The sequence below is a fragment of the Hypanus sabinus genome, chromosome 1, assembly GCF_030144855.1.
Source record: "Hypanus sabinus isolate sHypSab1 chromosome 1, sHypSab1.hap1, whole genome shotgun sequence".
NCBI classification, from domain to species: Eukaryota; Metazoa; Chordata; class Chondrichthyes; order Myliobatiformes; family Dasyatidae; genus Hypanus; species Hypanus sabinus.
In genome coordinates, this window is record NC_082706.1 from 167,600,369 (window position 1) to 167,623,642 (window position 23,274).

Genomic DNA, 23,274 nt, shown 5'->3' on the forward strand with positions numbered 1-23,274 from the left:
AATGCTGGAGTAACTCAGTAAATGAGGCAGCATCTGTGGAGGTGTTTGTGTTGAGCCCTCTCAACAGGACTAAAAAAAAGTATATTTTAGTTACTCTAAAATGGACCATGTTTTGGCTAATTTATTTATGCAAACAGGTTAAAATAAATATTTAAAAAGGTAAATGAAGGATTTAACATGTCAAGAAAATAATATTAGTCATAAAACATATCTCCTTTTGGATTACAATAGTTTACCTCTTGTTATCATTGCCCCTTTCCTTTTGATCTGTATTTTAACACATATCTTAGATGCTAAACAAATAAAATGTGTTAATTAAAAATGTGGTCATTAGTAACAATATTATAAATAATCAATTTTTGAAAGTTAGATGAGCTGGGCTCAGTTGGTTTAGATGATAGTGTACAGCATAGTAAAGTGCAGGACAAGTCCTTCATTCCGGGTTCTTTCATCACTAATATGGTTATAATGTTAGAAAATTTGTATTACAGTGGTAAGAAGAAGGATGCCCCTATACTAACCTTCTGTGGGTGACAAAACTGCCATTAATGTGACCGGATCCATCACAGCCAGGTGTGGGGCACGTTGTACCTTCCGCTTTGCCAGATTTCCATGGAAACTGGGGTCCATTCAATGAAGCCTCCTTTTGTCTTTTTGCAGCTAAGGGGCACCCTGATGCACTCCGATGTGATGAGTATTTGCCAGATATGTGACCCTGCCCATCACAACCTATCACTGGACACCTTAGAAAGACAAAAACACAGTGTTGTAAACCATGTTATCAATGAAGAGTTCAATAACATAGTCAGGTTACATGCAGAAACTCGTTCTCCTTTTTGTGATAGATATGGTTTAAATAACATTGTACTAAATGTTAAGTTGCCATGGAACGCTTTGTATGTATTGCTAATAGGTGCAAGAGAAATAATCACTTATAATTGAATTTTAGTCTGCCAAGAACACATGGCACATTCATTTCATTCATTGCCAAATCTGTCTCAAACACAGCTCGACTTACCATGCCATACTCTCACAGCCAAAACCGTCTGCTGCTTCAGAATCATACAGGAGCATAAAGCCACCTTGGCCTCCGTTTCTACACAAGGTACAACTCCTCATTCCCTATCTTCATTTTCAATAGCAACTCTGAAGGGACTATAGAATTCCTTGGTGATGAAATTGCACTTTGCTGTTTGTACTCTCAGATTGGGATGTAAGGAGGTTTAAAGGCTGCCCTCTCACAGCTGAGTCCATCAGTACAGGTGTTGGAGGCAACCCTCTAAGGTGGAAATTGAATCCACAACATGTGGAATTTTCCTCCCTATAGTCAATGTTGTTTTCCCCTTAGTGTTCCAATTTCCTCTCAAATCTCAAACATGTGCTGTTTGTTAGATTAATTAGCTGCTGTAAATTAGCCCTAATGGATGTGAAAGTTAAGGTGGGATGATCAGAGGGTCAGTAAAAGCTATGTGTGAAAGGAAAGCACGGGGGAATATTTCAGGAATTGGAAGGGGGTGGGGGTTGATCTGAAGGCTATATTCCAGGCTTGATTAGTCTAATAGCCTCTTTTTATGCTGTAAGACTATATGAACATTCAAAACCTACAGACACAAATGCAAGAACATCCACTGAATTAATACAAACTAGCAAGATCATTAATGCAATGCCTAAAGTTTATAGACTTTACATCACTATATACTGTATAAAAAAGTCATTACCTAGTGGAAGAATTTTTAAATAACAGTATGTAGCTTTTCATCCTACCTCACTAACTCTGAGTCTTCCTTGTCATCATTGCTGGGTGTTAGCTTAATTCCACCTTTCTTAGCTCTTGGGCATCCGGAAAGGCTAGAAGATAAAATTGATCATCCACTCAGAATGAAGTAACAGGCCTTTAAATTACTGCCCTGATTTCTTTCAGCTTATTACCAAACTCACCTTCTGTGTGAAGCATAGTTTCCAGTCACATGCCCAGAGCCATCACAACCAGGCGTTGGACACCTCATGTAATAAAGGAAAAATATGTTGAGAAAACTGTACTGTACAATAAACTTAATCAGATTTTTAGTGTATTTGTTGATGGCCATCTAACAACAAACCATTTTCCAGTGAACTACTAAAATCCTAGCAAACCATCAACAATAGTGGGCAAATCACATTTCATAAAAATCATATAGACCTCTCCTCAACAAAGAGAAGCCAAATTAGAAACACGTACAAAATGTTGGTGGAATGCAGCAGGCCAAGCAGCATCTATAGGGAGAAGTACTGTTGACGTTTCGGGCCGAGACCCTTCGTCAGGACTAACTGAAAGGAAAGATAGTAAAAGATTTGAAGGTAGGAGGGTGAGGGGAAATGTGAAATGTAGAGGGAAATATAGAACAGACAGAGTGATGGGCAGAAAGAGAGAAAAAAAAGGAGGGGGAAAAAGACTAAGTATATCAGGGACAGGGTAAGAAGGGGAGGATGAAGGAGATGTCTTCCTTTTTTAAACAAAGGGGCTTCCCTTCTTCCACCATCAACTCTGCTCTCAAACGCATCTCTCCCATTTCCCGCACATCTGCCCTCACCCCGTCTGCCCACCACCCCACTCAGGATAGGGTTCCCCTTGTCCTCACCTACCACCCCACCAGCCTCCTGGTCCATCGTATAATTCTCCTTAACTTCTGCCATCTCCAACAGGATCCCACTACCAAGCACATCTTTCCCTCTTTCTGCTTTTCGCAGGGATCGCTCCCTACGCAACTCCCTTGTCCACTCGTTCCCCCCCCCCCCCCATCCCTTTCCACTGATCTCCCTCCTGGCACTTATCCTTGCAAGCGGAACAAGTGCTACACCTGCCCTTACACCTCCTCCCTCACCACCATTCAGGGCCCCATACAGTCCTTCCAGGTGAGGCAACACTTCACCTGTGAGACGGCTGGTGTGGTATACTGCGTCCGGTGCTCCCGGTGTGGCCTTTTATGTATTGGTGAGACCTGAGGCAGACTGGGAGACCGTTTCGTTGAACACCTACGCTCTGTCCACCAGAGAAAGCAGGATCTCCCAGTGGCCACACATTTTAATTCCACGTCCCATTCCCATTCTGATATGTCTATCCATAGCCTCCTCTACTGTCAAGATGAAGCCACACTCAGGTTGGAGGAACAAGACCTTATATACCGGCTGAGTAGCCACCAACCTAATGGCATGAACATTGACTTCTCTAACTTTAGTTAATGCCCCTCCTCCCCTTCTTACCCCATCCTGATTTATTTAGCTTTTCTCCCCTCCTTTTTTTTTCTCTCTCTCTCTCTCTGCCAATCACTCTGCCTGTTCTCCATCTCCCTCTGGTGCTCCCCTCCCCCTTTCTTTCTCCCTAGGCCTCCCGGCCCATGATCCTTTCCCTTCTCTAGCTCTGTATCCCTTTTGCCAATCACCTTTCTGGCTCTCAGCTTCACCGCACCTCCTCCGGTCTTCTCCTATCATTTCTCATTTTCCCCTCACCCTCCTACTTTCAAATCTCTTGCTATCTTTCCTTTCAGTTAGTCCTGACGAAGGGTCTTGGGCCCAAACGTTGATAGCGCTTCTCCCTATAGATGCTGCCTGACCTGCTGCGTTCCAACAGCATTTTGTGTGTGTTGCTTGAATTTCCAGCATCTGCAGATTTCCTCGTGTTTGCCAAATTAGAAATTAGTGTAAATTGTTGCATAGCCTGGTTTCAGCTGGTCTTGAAGAAACCTGCAGCTCTGGTACATTTTGCACAGCTGTCAGCTCAATGCTAAACTCTAAAGTTGGCAATCTTGCTGAATTGTCCTGGAGACTCCAGGAATTCGAGATTAATTTTCTAGGGATTGCTGCAAGCATTGTGGGAGAAAATGTATGAGGAAGTTTCAAGGAATTGTGTTTACTTAATTTCATTATGATATTTTGGCAATTAGGAACAGCAATACTAGACATGAAAATTAAGGCTATTTTACAGGATGGAGGAATTGCAAATGGCAATTATAGTAAGAACAGCCGGCCAACACAAAAATATTATTCATATCTTGACAACATACCTCCTTAGATTTTCAATAAAGGTTTTACAGTAGAGAGAACTGTCTAGGCAGAGTCTGAAAGATATTTCCTTCGTTGCTAATTGTTAACTAAATTATATCTTAATGTAATGTAAAGCTTTTTTTCTATTTATGTGAAAAATTCATACCACTGCACCTATGAATGCATTTGATTGGTGTCTGATGCATCCACCTGTTGAGTTATGATAGGTTGTAAGCTGATATATCACATCCTGAACCAACAAAGCAAGCAGCGTCCGTAATGAGACATGTTTCTGGTGACAGGTTTTCAACCAAAAGCATTACTCCTACAGTCTATGTTTCACTGATGTCATCTAATCTGATGGATACTTTGAACAATTTCTCCTCCTACTCTTGTTTACTGTTATAAAAAAAAGCACATTCTGATCTTAGGTTAATTGTCACCCATTTGTCTTCTTCCACTGTGATTGTACTATAACTCCCCAGAATTCTTGTCAAGGTTACGAACATAAAATGTACAGAAATGTAGACAACCAGGCACTTGCGGATTCTCAATGTAACATGTTTTTAGACCATTGATGTGGATAACAAAATACATGCTCAATAGATCAGTTTATTTCTTCAACAGTTCCCCTGAAGTGAGTAACCTGTAGTGGGATATACTGTTCTAAGCTCACAAGTCCATATTGTGTGCAACTCCAGGCAAATTGATAATGAAGATTCTGAAACTGAATCTGATCCTGTTATCTTTCCAGACGTAGCACATGGAACAAAAACATCACTCGCAAGTAACCAGGTGCAAACCTGGCCAACATTCTCCCTCCATAGAGCATGGGAACAAAACCAATGATTTGTTGTCCCATCTAAGGCTAAATGGCTCAACTCCTGGTGAAGTCCAGAGCAGAGGAATTATTCTTCAAACACTCTTGGTTGCAAATGATTGAAGAATGCTGCCTTCCAATCATTCAAGACTGCCATTGAAAATAGTAATGGAAAAATACCAGAGATTTATACAAATGAGCATACTTCAGTTCCTGGGAGCTTGCTGCCATTAAACTCTTGAGACTTTTGTCTGCCAAAGGACAACCAGATACACTGCAAAAGAAAGAAAATATTAATTTATTCTAGTTCTCTAATACTACTACAAATTTATAAACAAGAAAAAATATATGATAGGGAAACACAATACTTTTACCTGCCACAAATGAACCATGCTTTCAGATTCTCACTATCTAATTAGATAACTGGATATTAGGTTTCCTTATTTCATTGGGTATATACATTTTATACAGTAAATTCAATCAAAAAGTGGCCACAGAGTGCATATCATGACAATATACAGCATTATTTAACTTTCCCTGAATACTTTAAGTTTAAATTTTAAAAGAAAGTAAAATTAAAATATTAAATCAAAGGCAAAAGATATGTTTGGAAATTTCTGAGTGTAATGTAATTTTGTGCTGTGGGGAAGGGCAACTTTGCAATATTAAAACGCTCAGTGGCTACTTTATTAAGTATCTCTGTACCTAATAAATTGGCAACTAAGTGTACGTTCATGGTCTTCTTCTGCTTAGTCCATCCACCTCAACATTCAATATGTTGTGCATTTAGAGATGCTTTGCTGCTCATCACAACTGGAACATGTAGTTAGTTGAGTGTCTGTTGCCCTCCTGTCAGCTTGAGCCAGTCTGGCCATTCTCCTCTGGCCTCTCTCATTGACAGGGTGTTTTTGCCCACAGAGCCAGTCTGGCCATTCTCCTCTGGCCTCTCTCATTGACAGGGTGTTTTTGCCCACAGAACCAGTCTGGCCATTCTCCTCTGACCTCTCTCATTGACAGGGTGTTTTTGCCCACAGAGCCAGTCTGGCCATTCTCCTCTGACCTCTCTCATTGACAGGGTGTTTTTGCCCACAGAGCCAGTCTGGCCATTCTCCTCTGACCTCTCTCATTGACAGGGTGTTTTTGCCCACAGAACTGCAGCTCACTGGATGTTTCTTTGCTCCATCCACAGTAAACTCTGGAGAGCATGCATGAAAATCCAGGAGATCAGCAGGTTCTGAATGACACACATCACCCCATCTGGCACCAACAATCATTCCACCGAGTGGCATAAAAGCATGCAGACATAGTCAAGTGGCTTAGATCATATTTCTTCCCCATCCTGGCGTTTGTTCTAAACAACATCTAAACCTCTTGAACATGTCTGCATACTTCTATGCATTGAGTTGCTGCCACATAATTGGCTGACTAGATATTTGTATTAAAACCAGGTGTACAGGTGTTATCGAGAAAAGTAGCTACTGAGTGTGTACTGGAAGTTAGGCAGTTCCAGTTTCACCAGTCAATCCTACATAAATTTTACTTTTCCCATGACCAAATATATATGTAAAGAAATCACATAATAAGTAATCAGTCCTGATGAAGGGTCTCGGCGCGAAACATCGACAATGCTTCTCCTTATAGGTGCTGCTGGCCTGTTGTGTTCCACCAGCATTTTGTGTGTGTAATCAGAATATCGTCTGCTTTTCTTGTTAATTAGTGGGGCAGTAAGATCAAGAACCCTGGATTTCTTCAGACTTTTGCCCTGTTTGCTTAGAAGTAGCCCAGTCTTAATGCCTTTGCCTTAGAGTCATCATTATGAGACTTCGAAGAGAGATATTTGTCTTCAGTTCTTTGGCTAGACCAGCATGAATTGTAGCAGCAATGAGCTGTATTCTGCTATTTTAAAACCCATTGATTTCTATATTAAATATGCACATTTGATGTAAGAAAAAGCAGATTTATGCCCTTGCCTTTTGTTTTGATAATCATGGAGTCATATGATCATGTGAGGGGATAAAAATAGAACACTGTCTGTCTTTTCCCTTCAGACTAAAACTGAAGATCACAAATATGCTACATAGAGTCATACTGTCAATGAACATCACAGCTCAGAAATGGGACATTTGGCCCATCTAGTCCATGCAGACCTATTAATTTGCCTCACCCCCTTGACCTGCACCCAGACCATAGTCATCCATACCTCTCCCATCCATGTACCTATTCACATTTCTCTCCATTACTGAAATTGACCCACATCCACCACTTCTATTGGTAGCTCATTCCACACACTCACCACCCTCCGAGTGAAAAAGTTTCTCCTTAAACATTTCACCTTTCACCTTTTAACCCAGAACTTCCAGTTCTAGTCTCAAAGAACCTCAGTGGTAAAAGCCAGCTCCTTCCTGCCTACACCTGCTATGTGCCTCCTTCTTCTCAATATCTCTTGAAAACCCAAGTTCCCTATATCTTTTACCCTTGCATTTTATTCTGACAGGAACACACAAACTCTATAATCTCAAAATTTCACTTTTGAAGGCCCCCCACTTACCAAATGCACCTTTGTTAGAAAGCAAATTGCCCCAATCCACACTTGCCAAATCCTTTCTGATACCGTTAAAGTTAGCCTTTCTACAATTTAAAATCTCATACCAAGGACTAGACCTAGCCTTCCCCATAATTATATTAAAATTAATGGCAGTATGATCACTAGATGCAAACTGTCACTTGCACTGTCTTATTCCCTAAAAGGAGATCTCATATCACAGCTCCGTAGTTGGGACATCCATATATTCATTAAGGAAACTTTCCAGATCATATGGGAGTCCCAGTTAATATGTGTAAAGTTAAATTCACATATTATAACAACATATGTTTTCTTCCAACAATTTCTTGCAACAATCTGTGATCTTTCTGCAGATTTGCTCCTCAAACCCACAAACTGTTTGTGGTTTATAATATAATCGCATTAACATCGTCACACTTTTTTTATTCGTCGGTTCCACCCATATAGCCCGAGTAGATGAGCTTTCCAGCCTTGTGCACTGCTGACATTCTCCCTGACTGGTAATGCCACCACTCCCCCTTTAATCCCTCTTGCTGTATCACATCTAAAATAAGGGAACCCCAGTACATTGAGCAGCCAGCCCTGCTCCTCCTGCAGTCAAGTTTCACTAATGGCTGCAGTGTCATAAATCTACATGCTGATCCATGCCCTAAGCTTATCTGCCTTTCCTATAATACTTACATTGAAATATACAGTATACATCTCAGAATATTAGTTCCACTGTGCTCAACCTTTTGACTCCTGTCTTTGTGTGTAGGCTTAACAATACCTTTCCCCACAACCACTCCAGTATTTGCTCTGGAACTCTGGTTCCCAAATATCTTCATAGTGTGTTCAGTTAAATGAGCACAGCAAACGGTTTAGTTATTTTAAGGACGAATACACAGCTACAAGGGAGAGGTGTTTAATTTAGCTACCAACTGCAAGCTACTTCTCTGATTTTAAATTATACTGTTGCCCGCAGATTGCATAATGAGAAATTATGCTTATTTGTGTAATATTTCTGCAAAGTAATTCAGGCTGTAGTTAACCACATTACTGACTGAGCGCAGTAGCAGCAGAAACCAAGAGAAAGCAAGTTGTAAACTTGCACTTTGTTCATCAGTACCACAGCTTAGAACCACACAATCCGTATACATACCTGAACTGCACTCCTGCCCAATAAATATGAACATGTTCACTTCCTTAAGACAATAGACAGAAGGTGCAGGAGTAGGCCATTCAGCCCTTCTAGCCAGCACCACCATTCTCTGTGATCATGGCTGATCATACACAATCAGTACCCCGTTTCCGCCCTCTCCCCATATCCCTTGACCCCACTATCTATAAGAGCTCTATCTAACTCTCTCTTGAATGCATCCAGAGACTTGGCCTCCACTGCCTTCTGGGGCAGAGCATTCCACATATCCACCACTCTCTGGGTGAAAAAGTTTTTCCGCATCTCTGTTCTAAATGGCCTACCCCTTATTCTTAAACTGTGGCCTTGAGTTCTGGACTCACTCATCAGCGAGAACATGCTTCCTGCCTCCAGTGTGTCCAATCCCTTAATAATCTTATATGTTTCAATCAGATCCCCTCTCATCCTTCCAAATTGAAACAAAAATATGCAGTATCTTTACACAAGTTCTAGGAAATACAAATGAACTTGCAGACATTTGCAGGAGTTTAAGACTCAACACTGCAAGTATGAGACTATTTTTGCTTCTTTGCAGATGGGGAACTCCATTTGCAACTTGAGCACAGTAAACCGATCACCAAACCTAACACATTTACATAGGTGAAAGGATTACAGTGCAAATTAGCCACTCCTTTCATTTTTAATAAACAAAATACAGGAGGAAAGTCAACATATAACAATGTCATTATGATAAAACCTGCTTAAGTATCGGGGATATTAACTCATCATCTTTCATGGGCGGTGAATATGAAGATGAGTCTTTTTACGTACCTGCGATGTGATGCATAATTTCCAGTTACGTGGCCACTACCATCACATCCTGGTGTAGGGCAACTACGGAACATAAGCATGAACATAATGTCAGATCAGCAATTCTTGCACGGTAAGATGGGCTTTAACATGGCATTTACAGTTTCAGAACACTGCAAACCCCACTTAACTGAAGAAATAGGTGCCAATTTGTTAATGAAATGGTGAACATAAATTTGTTCCAGAATTGAAGTGGAATTTAAGTTAAATGATCGGTATATTAAACATATGTTGCTTCCAGAATTCTCTTCAATTTCTCCCTGTGAAACTGCAACCAAAGTCCTGATTTAACTGGATTGCAATGACATCATATTGAAACTGTAGCATTGTAGATCTGAGTTAGAAATAATTACAACACCTTTCTGCCAGTCGTTTGGTGTGTATACATGCTCACGACATAATTCAAATTACTTAAGCATTCTTTTGGAAGTTTCTTCCAAATTCTCCCAATTAACTCCCAGGACATATGGACAAAATAGGATTTTTTAGAATGTTATGGGTGGTTGAAGTGAAAAGGGAAATTGACATATTGTATATGTATGTTATTTTCCTTGAGATGGCTAGAGACTTTGTGATGTCATATTAACTTTGAGGTTATAAATGAAGAATTAACAGAACAAAAGTTCGAATGGTAGATGGATAAAAATGAAGAACTGATGGTCTTTAAATTCAGCTTTATGAAAATGTTTTATGTATTCTGAGACTGAATTGGGTTGGAGGATTAACAAACTCCGTAGGTTGAGCAGGATCTGTGGGAAGAAAGAAATTGTCAAAGTTTTGGGTGAAAATCCTGTATTAAGACCTGATGCAAGATTTTGACCTAAAGCGCTGTTCAATTTGTTGAATTTCCCCAGCAGATTGTTACTGCAGGTTCCAACACCTGCAGTCTCTTGTGCCTCCGCTGTTTGTAGGATGGATTGGTGAATGCTGTTGAGTACGTCAGCCATGAAATATATCTATGGATCACAAGCACCCATCAAACATTTGAAGCCCATCACGAATGCATTGGTAATGGCAATCATAGTACAAAACACACTTGATATTACGACTGCAACAACAGACAGCAAATAAGGGACAAGCAGGCATCAACCATTAATTCAAGTGCAGATTCAAAAAGGAGAGGTATGTGCTGGTGCATTTATAAAATGGGAAGGTTTTACCAGTGTACTGTAATTGTCAGGGAATCCATGACAAAAGACACTAACAGTTTCACCTCCAATGTATCAAATAGGTCAAATTTCAGTTCATTATTCAGATGAGATAATCTACTTATTTTCTGAGAGAGTTGTTTGGGATTCAAGAGCTTTGATTATCTTTCTGGTTGTCTTGTTCTGACTCCATGAATTCCAGTGCAATATCAGAATTGCTAGACCTCTGCTCACTTCCTAGTAATGCTCATGACAGCACTTCCGAAGCATCACACTTCCAGATGAGGTGAAGCAACTCAGATTGGATACTGTGCAGGCTTGGCATAACAGTAGATCAGACATAACTGAAGGCAACATGTGTGTCAACGTGTACAACAGTGCAATAATGCTTATGTGCATTATGCTCACTTGTATTAAACTCACTCTTCAACAAGCCTGGACAAAACTCTCAAGGAACCTTCTCTGTGTATTTCAGTGGAAGGTAGAAGTTAAAGGATAATATTATCATTAAAACTATAAGCTTAAAGGTTTAGCTAATGTCTAGATTCAAATTTTAGAGATTTACAAAAATTATTCCAGTAATGAGGGATTATACCTACTTGGAAAAACTGGAAAAAGCTGATGATGTTCTCTTTGGAACAACAGAGGTTGATAGCATTTTTAAGATCATGAAGAGTGTAGACAGAGTAGAATCAGGTATAATATCACTGACATATGTTGTGAAAATTGTTTTCAGGCAGCAGTAGAGTGCAATGCATAAAATATACTATTAATTGTAATAAGCTATATATATATATATGTAGTGTAAAAGGAGAGCAAAATTATGATGAGGTAGATTTCCTATCTGGTCAGAAATCTGATGGCAGAGAGAATGAAGCTGTTCCTACAATATTAAGCATGTGTCTCAGGCTCGCTGAACCTCCTCTTTGATGAGAAGAGTATATGTCCTGGGTGATGAGGGCTCCTATTGATGGATGCCACATTTTTGACTCATCACCTTTTAAAGATATCCTCAATGGGAGCTAGACTAATGCCCGTGATGGAGCTAGCTGAGTTTACAACCCTCTGCAGATTTTTCTGATCCTGTGCAGTTGCCCCTCCATACCAGGCAGTGATGCAACCAATTAGAATGCCATTAGATAGAGAGAAGCTGCTTCTACTGAGGGTGAGTTAAGAGCCAGGGGCATAGAGTAAGGCAGCAGACAAATGAAGCAAAAAATCACATAAGGCAAAATGTTTTTACACAATGAGTGATAGAGACTGAAATTTATTAGCAAGGCAATAATAGAGGCAGACTCATAATGTTGAGTTGGATAATTGTTAGTCAGAAGAAGAGGCCACTGAGGCCAGGGGAGAAAAAAACCAGAGGTCATGGGTAAAGGGTGAAGAGGGAAAAGTTTAAAGGGAACATTAGGGGAGGGGGCTTCTTCACGCAGAGAGTGGTGGGAGTGTGGAATGAGCTGCCAGATGAAGTAGTAAATGCGGGCTCACTTTTGACATTTAAGAAAAACTTAGACAGGTATATGGATGAGAGGGGTTTGGAGGGATATGGCCCAGGTGCAGGTCAGTGGGACTAGGCAGAAAAATGGTTCAGCGCAGCCAAGAAGGGCCAAAAGGCCTGTTTCTGTGCTGTAATGTTCTATGGTTCTAAGAAGAACTTGTGGGAGAGAGAAGGGATATGGAGCTAGCTGGATTGCACTTTCAGAACAGCAAGCCTCAGGGCTACCTTCCATGCTGTAAACGTCCTGAGTGTTTGTGATTTTATTTGCTTAGTGCTACATCATACACATAGAGAATAAATGGTGCACTGCAACTCACGTAATTAGCTCCTTCTTTGAGTCTTTGTTTGGAACTTTGGACTGAGGACTAGGGATCGTGACCTCCCCAGGATATCTCCTCTCTTCCTCTGGACCAATGTCTTCTTTCTGTAAGTACAATAAATGAGACAACAAGGTGGTGAAGTGTCTGGGTGTTGTCAGCCATTCCAGCACTCAAAATAGCATTCCTTTCAGGGAAAACACTGCTGTATGTGCTATTAATTCACACACAAATCTATATACTTGATTGCAAAATCTGACAAAGAACAGCACTTTTGGACCTCAATTTAAAATATAAAATTAATAAATATAATTTCTTCAATGAAAACTTCTCAATTGGTGACAGCAATTATTTGCTTTTATCTGTCCATAATGTAATAACTTATCCCACGTTACAGGAGCTTCATGAATTAAAAGTCAACGCTGATCTGTGAGACCATGGGGTGGTGGGGGGGTTGAGAATTTAAAAAGTGCAGCTTTGTTAAACTGTTGCCAAATGTCAGTGGCCATAAATGTAATGATAAACAGGGAATTCTGTCCATTAAAGGACAGCATCAATCACATCATTGAAACACGGCATTAATTCACCCCTATGACTAACTCTCTAACAATGAGCTTTCATTTATAAAAGGTACAGAATTATTTTCTAATTCAGTTCTGGTCAGTCAAATGTTCAAAAATAGCTACCAATTATTCTTGCTTAAAAGATCCAGTTTTATCATTGTGGTGTCATTGAAAGACTAAAAAAAAATCCAATGCCACCCAAATGAAATTAGCAAGAAGCCCTAGTCATGGTTTATCTCCCCAGGGCCATTGCTAGGTTTGTGGGTGGAATCTGCATTTGGTATAAAGTTTTTAATACTAGCGGAGAAGATTACTAAACCTCCAGTTGAAGCAACTGTAATTTGCAGTTCAAATTCGACAATGTTTTGTGTAATGTCAGGGAAATTGTGCCAAGGAAAGTGCAAGCAGTTGAAAACTGCAGGCCAACATAACACTATGTGTTATGTCTTAACACTATGTCTTGACACTATGCAGTCATGAATAGTACATGCTTCAAAGTGGGCAGATGATGGAAGAATGATACATCTCAGACTGCAACTAGATTGTCATGTTTATGTATGCTTGCTAATGCTACGAGTCAGCTTGTGTAAAATAATAGTGAATGCCAGTAGCCTTACTATTATTCTTACAATAAATTACGACCCCCATAGACCACAACTTAATCTGTAATGTAAAGGTTTAAATCATGTATTTTAATGTAAAATTCAAGTGGAAGGTTGTGGTTGTAGAGAAATAATGATAATGAATACATTGGAAGTAATGGATTGCAGCTGTGCTTTCCAGACTTGGACTTCTGTAGCTTCTGCTCCGATGGAAATAATGGATAACAAAATCCCCACAAGAGCTTGCTTTCACAAATGAAATAAAATTAACATTGAATCTACACCAGAGCGCCTGGCAACAGCAACTTGCAAGTCTACGCAGACTTCATGAATTATCAGAAAGAAAGCCCTTTGAGTTACCTCTTTATCCTCATCCTTTTGTATTTGTGCTTTAGTGTAGTTAACAGGTGCATCCCATCCTTCTTGTTCGCACAGTGCTTGGTAGTACTGAGGAGTTATCAAGATACTGTTTAGGTACGGTGGGGGAGATTCTGGTGTGGTTACTGCAGAGCTGCAAGTGGTGACCTTGTCCCGGTTTCTATTTTTGTTCAGGCTTAGGTCGAGAGTTCCATTTTCATCCACTTCTATGTCTGTGTTCTGTATTAAGAAATTCCCATAACTATTATTATTTGCCATTGTATGTGATCAACAGTACTCTATTAAAGGGGGATCTACTGTGCTATATTAGAGAGGTTACATTACTTTGATGATACATTTCAGAAGATCAATCAGCAATGTGGTTATACAGTTTTCACGTTTCTTTAAATGGAAATTTAATCCAGTGATTCAATAAGAAATTTCATCATCTGTCAGAACTCAAAGTTTGCAACAAAAAACTCTGATCCTTCAACAGGGATTTAACAGTAACTATTTTTTGTAGAAATTTGTGGCATTAAGGCCCTTCTTGACCTAATGACTAAGATGTATAACTAATACTAAGAAAAAGATTTGCTTTTGGTTTTCAAAGCATGATTTGAGAAGACAGTTATTATGCTTTACAATTAGCTTTATTTTAGTTGGATGGCATCTAAACTGTTTGCAATGTTACCATGTGAGACACTTAACAGACCTCTAGCAAAATTCAGTCTGCTGTCCATAAGCGTTAATTCATTTAAAATGACATAATTCCCAGATTCTATTCAATGTTCTAATAAAACAATTATAAAAAAATAAAATGGAATTATCGATCTGCATCTTGTTAAGAATTTAAAGTGCTTCACTAATGCAACAGTCTCCTAGTGGTGGCAAGAACATAGTGCAAACAAAGGCTCTTTGACCATGACAACTATCAAGTACCCATTTATCCTAACCAATCTTCCACCACAATGGCCTTCAAATACATTGGCAACTTCAGTGCTCGTCGGATACCTAAGTGCTTTGAAAGTATCTGATTTCCTCACTTCTTCAGGCAGTACATTCCAGATTCTAACCACCTTCTTACTGAAAAATATTTTCTTGCATCCTCTCTAGACTTACCCCACCTCCAGCCCAACCACCATCCCCCACCCATCTTAAACCTATGGTGTTCAGTTTTAGAAGCTTCCATTACACGAAAAACCTTTTCTAAAAACTACCCAATTCATGCCCCTCCAATGCTTTCTGGCATTGAGGGTCTTGGTGAACTTCCATTGTCCTGTTCTCACAGATTTGATGCAGGTTATACTGTAAATGTATTTTCAAATATTGATAAAAAGATTTGTTTTCACTTTTCAAAGCATGAAAACAGAAACTTGGTAATTATGGTTTACGGTTAGATTCATTACTGAATTCTATACTTGTAAATTACTGTGGCATCTTCATCACGGGTCTCCTCTGATCCAAGGAAAGAAAACCCACTCCTCATGAGTGAAATGCTCCAGCTCATGTCACATGCCGGTGAATCTTTTCTGCACCCTCTTTGATGCAATTATATTCTTCCTGTAGTGTGCTGACCAGAACCCATAATAGAGGTATTACCAATGATTTAGAATGCTTTTTCACAACCCTCTGGTCTTAAATTCTTTGCCTTGGGCTGGCATCTTCAGGGATCATTGGACCTTTACAAAAAGGTCTTTCTGTTTCCCTGTATTCCCTAAGGCCCCATGATGTGGTTGTTTTTCCTGGAAACTATTCATATTGTGATTTCCTGTAACACAAACCTCCTGTTCCCATCACACCACACGATACAAACAGGGGTGAGTGTCTATAGGATGTTTTTTCTCTCACATTAAGCCATTTTGTCAGTGATAGCAAAGTGACCCACTGCTGTTATTTAACAGCTGATGGAAATATTAGACTTGGGGGATGATCATGGCTCCCTCAAAGGAAACATAAAATATTGCCAATTTTGATTTTTAGTCAGAGAATATGGTGGGCAATGAGAGTTGGATAATATGGCACTATATCAATTGGGATGGCATTCACAGCCGAGTCCTTCCTTTGTCAAACTATCTCCTGTCCAAGGACCAGTGAACAGATATCTCAGAGTGCAGCATAGGCACGTTCTTCATCTGTGAGGCATTTTTTCTGTTGTACATGGCTTATAGAATAGTTGATGGTATAGGAAGTTGGATGCAGCAGGTCAATTAACAATTAACAATTAACCATACTAACTGTTTAATACGGCTATAGAGGTGCCAACCCAACCATAATCCTGGAAGCCTTCCATTTTCATAGGTCACATATAGTAATCCAGATTTATAACTTCTATCAAGAAAGACAGAATTATAACTATGAAAATGAGTGAGAATACTACATATATACTAATCCTATTTGATTTGCCCTTCTTGATCCTAACACTCACCTACAGACTAACCAAAAGTTCAGAATATGGGAGGAAATCAGGAAACCCTGTAGTCACAGGGAGAATGTGCAGACTCCACACAGACAGCTCTAGTGATCAAGATCAGACCTGGGTTTGCAGAGCTGTGGGGAAGCACCTGCCTCAACAATGCCATTGTACGTCAGACATCATGTTGAACATAAGCTTTATTCAAACTTAAGGAAAATGGAATTAATCTCAATAGCTGAAAGGTGAATGTTGGCATAATTAGAAATTAATATGTCAACATTCAAATGCCATTTTTATTGTATGCTATTAAAGGAATTAGGCACATACATGTTGTTGCTGTCAGAAGAATTAAGCCATTCATTAAAATAAAAAATTGTGAGAATAACATGCTGTATAAATGTGTCAAGGATTCTTCTTTTAAGACAATCAAAAGAAATATCCATTTTGAGAAATTCCAGCCTTCCATGCAGTCTTTTCCTTGCCTGGATGAACCATTATGTCTTAAAACCTTTTCAACTTTTTGCATGGAAAAATTCATGGCTGATGAGCCAAATACAACCCATGAGATTTATAAGCCATTTTATAAGAATGTTTCATAAATGTAGTTCCAGTAAGGTTGTAGTTTCAGATTCTAATATTTTTTTCAAACTCCGACTTGAACTTCAGAATTCAAAGTTCAAAGTAAATTTATTATTGACCTTGAGATTAATATTTTATGGCTATACTCAATAAATCAAATAACCATTATAGAATCAATGAAAGATCACACCAACAGGATGGACAACCAGTGTACAAAAGACAACAAACTGTGCAAATATAAAAAGAAAGGAAAAAAGGAAATAATAATAATGATAATAATAAATAAATAGCAATAAATATTAAGAGTGAGAGATGAGGAGTTCTTGAAAATGAGTCCATAGGTTATGGGAACAGATCAGTGATTGGCAAGGGAGGTTGTGTGAAGTTATCCCCTCTGGTTCAAGAGCCTAATGGTTGAGGAGCAAAATCTTTTCCTGAACCTGGTGGTTTTAGTCCTTAGGCTCCTGTACCTTCTTCATGATGGCAACAGTGAAAAGAGAGAATGACCTGAGTGGTTGGGATCCTTGACGATGGACATTGACTTCTTACGACAATAGTCCATGTGGATGGGCTCAATGGTGGGGAGGGCTTTACTTGGGATGGACTCCCACCACACAGTGCTCTCTTCTCAGTGCTGCCATCAGGAAGAATTTAAGTTCAATATGTATAAATGAAGAAATTGGTATGAGAATTGCTATAACATTTGGAGTTCATTGCCTCCTTCAACCATTTTCTCTGCTTACATGTTTCATTGTTTGAACCCATGGTTTAAGATGAATTGTCTCACCTTAGCCGACAAATCCTGAGGCTTTGTGGAGAGGTTCTGCGGCATTTCTCTGCAGCGAGTGGATAGGTTGAGGATAGCTGCAGCTGCTATATGAGTGGCTTCAGTATCGTGAGTATAAGTGTAGATACTGGAATGGCATGGACTTTGAACAGAGGCTCTAGGCAGTCGGCTGGAAGAAGTCACTGGACTTGTAAACTGTTTAGCTGGCAGTAGATACAGGTGAAATTTATGTTAACATTTATGCAGTAACTTGACTGCGTTATACAATTCAATCTATTATTCAACTTTTAAACTATTTTCTTCTCCGATTGAATTAACAGGTACAAAGATAAAAGTAAAACTAGAATAGTTAAAATAGACAGGGAAAGATGAGAAGAAACAGGAGATTATATGATTAGAAGTGTCTATACTTCAAATTTCAGTTTAAAATGCAGATTTCTTAACTGTATTTGTGACAAAAAAGTCTTGGGATTATATCTTAATCCCATTCAATGTGTAAGATACATATTAGTCTTCAGCAGAATGGCCATTTTCTCCCTGACAGTGAGAAGCCAATGAATCTATTAGCCCATAAATACAAGATATTTTGCAGACGCTAGAAACCCAGAGCAACACACAAAATGTTGAGAGAATTCAGCAGGTCAGGTTGCATCTATGGAGAGGAATAAACAGTTGATATTTAAGGCTGAGATGCTTCATCAGGACCAGAAAGGAAGGGGGGTTGATGAGAGGGGAAGGAGTATAAGCTAGAAGGTTGTAGGAGAAGCAAGATGGGGGGGAGGTGGGGGTGGGGGGTCATGGATAAAGTGAGAAGCTGGGAGGTGATACGTAGATTCCATTTCCTAGTGTTCACCTGGTTGGTGGATGGGTGAGAGGGGAATTCGTTGGAAGATCAACACTTACAAGGAATTGAGAAATCTCCCGGAAAAATAACATGAGACTGCTACGAATTTCCTGGAATTTTAATGCAGGACAGAGTAATTCTGGGAGATAAGGGGAAATAAACCGCTCTATTATCCATTAATGATTTCTAGCATTCCATTATTATTCTTTACTGGCTTCAATTTGTTCTTCAATACTTACCTTCACAAAATTGAACAGCTTCCCATTCTTGCACTTTTGATGTTACAGTGTGTTTTCCAAATACTTGTGCATCGAAGCTGGCATAATCAAACGGAGCCTTGGTGTATTTGTCTAGCTCTTTAGATATGTTGGTATGGCATGTGCTGATTGGCTGAGAGGATGCATAGCTCAATTGTGTAATCTCCATTTGTTTCACCAGACACATAGGCCTATGCAAAGGACAGAAACACCATAAACGAAGTTTGTTTGTTTATTTCCTTTCCTGCCAATGTAAGCTGCATGTTTTTCAGTGAGGCACTCCGGCCCTTCTCAGCTGTTGTCACTCCTTACATGTCCCAGCAGGTGGCACACTGGAGCAACAAAAACTGGTTATATTTTGCCTGTGATAAGCCAACATTTGAATATTCAAAACAGGAATTTTATTCCAAGCTTGTATGAAATTTTGGGAAGTACATGTGTAACACATCAGTCCACATTGACTGACAGCCAAACATGACGGAGGAGAATATGGTAACAGAAGTGCCTTTGCCAGTAACAGCTTAACCAATCAACATGAATAGTCAGAATATGCAAAGGATGAACCATCACTTTGCAGAACACAATAGCCTTAAATGGGGTAAAAACTAAAAGCAGTATTGATACCTTAATCAACTGATGATGGGCAACCCTTCAGAATACAAGAATGTTCCTCTGGAACAGAGATGAGAAATTTTTTTCTTTAGCCAGAGGGTGTTGAATTTGCCAAATTCATAGCCACAACGGCTGTGGAGGTCAAATCATTGGGTATATCTGAAGCAGAGGCTGAGAGGTTCTTGATTACTAGGGGCGTCAAAGGTTATAGGGAGAAGTCAGGAGAAGGGAGCTGAGAGAGATAGTATAGTAGTGGAATAGTAGAGCAGACTCGATCAGCTGAGTGGCTTAATTATGCTGCTATGTCTTTTATGGTCTGATGGTCTTAGTATTGATCATTTGTTTTGAGACTAATATGAAATCTAGGACAGCACACAGGAGTAGAATCTGCTGCAGGTGACAGTGTCACGGTCTCAACTGCAACTGGATTCCTACCCAAAAAAGAGCAGAATTTCTGTGGTTTGCAGTGCTGCTGACTCACTTCCTTCTCTCTTTCTGAACTTGTTAGCACCACAATTATCCTCTGTTTTGCATCTATTTCCTGATGTTCAGCCCAGAGAAAGAAATAAGTAAGGTTTCATTTTTGGCCCTTGTCTCCTTTACACTTCATGTGATTTTCTGGGGCTTCACCGAGGTGGGCTGGGTTGTTCTGCTCAGGAGACAGAGTTGGCGGTAGGACCCTTTTGGTTCCTCGAGTACCAATCTGACAGAATCCAAACTGCAAATGTGTCAATTGCAAGTGGACGTTCCAGAATGGAATCTAAGAAGATGTTTGATGCACAAGTTGTAAAATTGACCCAAAATATGTGCAAATAAACTTTCTGGTTATATCAATAAATCATCTAATTTTCCTTGACACATTGAACACTATCTGACTCAAGTTCTATTTTTTGAATTATATGACAGTCTTTTAAATGTTCTAAATAATAAAGCTTCCATAGTAAATATCCAAAAATATAAAACATTATATATTAAATGGTTCTGTGTCTTTTTTAATATCAATGTTGTCATAATCAGGTAAAACAAATTGAGATTTTCTTTTATGAAATGTTATCCAGGCAGTGCAGTTGATATTATCCACCATGCTTTTAAAATTGACCGGATCATATGAGCAGCATTGATGACTCCAAGGAAATGGTGAAAAATGTGACTACCTGAACATTTGGTCTGAGATTTCTCCAATCCTTGTAAGATCATTCTGTTTGTCCTGTGATTTGGCCAGTTTCTCTGCTGCAGCAATAGGGCAACCTGAGAGACTATGAAACAAATAAAATACTTAAGTGTAAATTAGTTAAGGAGTCACAAAGATCAACAAGATGAATGCAACTTACAAGCAGCAAAGGATCACGTAACATTACAGAACAGAAACAGGTTCATTGTCCCATCTAGTCTGTGCCAAACTATTTATCCATCTCGTCATATTGACCTGCATGACAGCATGTCTACATATTTAGAAGTTTGAGAAGATTCAGCATGACCTCTAAAATTTTGACGAACTGCTATATCTGTGCAGCAGACAGTACATTGACTGTTGCATCACGGAATGGAATGTTGCATCACATCGTATGGAAACATCAATGCCCTTGAACAGAAAGTCCTATAAAATGTAATGGAGCAGACCAGTCCATCATGGGTCAAGCCTTTTCCACCACTGAGCACACCTACACGGTGCGCTGTCACAGGGAGAAGTATTCAACATCATGAACTCCCACCACCCAGGGCTTGCTCTCTTCTCACTGCTGCCATCAGAAGCCACAGTACCCTCATCATGAGGTTCAGGAACAGATAGTACCCCTCAACCATCAGACTCTTGAACCACTGGAGATAACTTCCCTCAACCTCACTCGTCCCACCTCTAGGGTGTTACCACAACCTATAGACTCACTTTCAAGTACTCTTCAACTCACGTTATTGATATTTATTTATCTATCTATCTATTTATTTATTTATTATTACTTCTTTGTTCCTGTTTGTATATTTTGTTGTCTTTTGCACGTTGGTTGTGGTCTTTCATTGACTCAATTATGTTTCTTGGATTTACTGAGCACATCCACAAGAAAATGAATTCCAACATTGTATATTGTGACATATGTGTACATTGAAAATGAATTTGCTTTGAACTTTGAATAAACAGTCACTGTTTTGGGCCAAGACCCTTTTTCAGGACTGGAAAAGAAGGGGGAAGATTCCAGAATAAAAAGATGGGGGCAGTGGAAGGAGGATTAGCTGGAAGAGTAAACAGTTGATGTTTCAGGCCAAAATCCTTCCAGGGTTTCGGCCCGAAACGTTGACTCTTTACTGTTTTCCAGAGGTGCTGCCTGACCTGCTGAGTTCCTCCAGCATTTTGTGTGTTGCTTTGGATTTCCAGCATCTGCAGATGTTTGTGTTATCTAGCTAGAAGATGATTGGTGAACCCAGGTGGGTGGAAAAGGTATAGGGAAGAGTGGGGAATAGAAGAAAAGAGAAGTGGAGGGAAATTTTTAGTAGAAGAAGGAATTGATGTTCATGTCATCATGCCGGAGGCTAAATAGATGGAATATGACGTGTTGTCCCTTTACCCTGAAAGTGTTCTCATCTTAGCAAAAGAGTAGGCCATGGACTAGCATGTTGAAAGGAAATGGGGATAGAATTGAAATGGTTGGGCACCAGAAAATTCTGCAGTTAGCTAATGGAGTGGAGGTGCTCAACAAAGGTGGCCCCCCCCAGTGAATGATTTTGCCAATGTAGAGGACCCCAACATAATTGCTGGTGAAGTATTGCCATCTGAAAAGACTGGAGCCTGAATGAAGGTAAGGAAGGTAAAGGAGGAAGTAAATGGGCAGGTGTAGCGTTTTGTTTGCTTGCAGGGAAATGTGCCAAGCGATAAACCTTTTTACAGATCCATGCTGGATTTGCTAAAGTCCATGTAGACAACATCTATTGCCTTGCCTTCATCAACTTTCCTGGCAATTTTCTTGATGTTTTTTTAAGATTGTTTAGACACAACCTCCTACACAAAAAGCCATGTTGACTATCCCTAATTATTCCCTGTCTATCCAAATACTAATACATCCGGTCCTTTAGAATACCTTCAAATAATTTACCCACCACTTATTTCAGGATCACAAGTCTATAATTTCCTGATGCATTCTTAGAGCCTCTCCTAAACAAAGGAACAACATTATCTATCCTTCAATCCCCTGGCACCTCACCAGAGGCTAAGAACATTTTAAGTGTCTCTGCTAGGGCCCCTGAACTTTCTGCACTTGCCTCCCACTGAGTCTAAGAGATCATCTGATCAGGTCCTGATTTATCCACACTGATTTCCCTTAAGACTGCAAATAACCCCAGCTCTTTGATCTGTATGTTTCATGACTTCACTGCTGTCTTGCCTCACTTCTAAAGATTCTGTGTCTGTATCATAGTAAATACGTATTCAAAAAATCCATTTAAGATTTCCCCAATCTCTTTTCGGTCAATGCATAGATGAGCACTCTGATCTTCCAGAGGACCAATTATGACCCTTAGTTTGCTTTTGCCCTTAATATATCTGTAAAAGCCCTTGGAATTCTCCTTCACCTTGTCTACTAGAGCAACATCATGCCTTTATTTAGCCTACCTGATTTCCCTTGGTTCCCTTGGAGATGTTCAATTGTGCGTAACTAGGTATTTGGTCAAGGGCCAATAAAAAGACATTAAGTTTAAGTGGAGCAGCCATTGTGTGAGTGGAGCAGTGTTAGAGTGGGAAGTTGAGGTGTGGCTCACAGAGGCTTTGGTAAGGAGAAGCAGAGGCTGTAGAAAGACTTTTTCACAATTTTCTTTCTTTCTTATTGCAGAGTTAGAGCCATGGGGATGCCAGGCAGGATAATGGAATGCTCCTCTTGTGAGATGTGAGAAGTTAGGGAGACCTCCAGTGTCTCTGATA

General features: G+C 39.7%; 1 protein-coding gene across 1 annotated transcript in view; it reads right to left on the reverse strand.

Annotated features, from left to right (window-relative positions):
* st18 (ST18 C2H2C-type zinc finger transcription factor) overlaps positions 1-23,274 on the reverse strand; it is a 73,421-nt gene that overhangs the window by 23,218 nt on the left and 26,929 nt on the right. Inside the window, exons 6-15 of the mRNA XM_059991707.1 lie at positions 20,525-20,626; positions 18,741-18,949; positions 17,658-17,860; positions 13,882-14,118; positions 12,357-12,463; positions 9,352-9,414; positions 5,046-5,114; positions 1,939-2,001; positions 1,765-1,848; positions 522-743 (exon numbers count right to left, since the gene is read on the reverse strand). Coding sequence (XP_059847690.1) covers positions 522-743; positions 1,765-1,848; positions 1,939-2,001; positions 5,046-5,114; positions 9,352-9,414; positions 12,357-12,463; positions 13,882-14,118; positions 17,658-17,860; positions 18,741-18,949; positions 20,525-20,626 — 1,359 coding nt within the window. The remainder of the gene's footprint in view (positions 1-521; positions 744-1,764; positions 1,849-1,938; positions 2,002-5,045; positions 5,115-9,351; positions 9,415-12,356; positions 12,464-13,881; positions 14,119-17,657; positions 17,861-18,740; positions 18,950-20,524; positions 20,627-23,274) is intronic.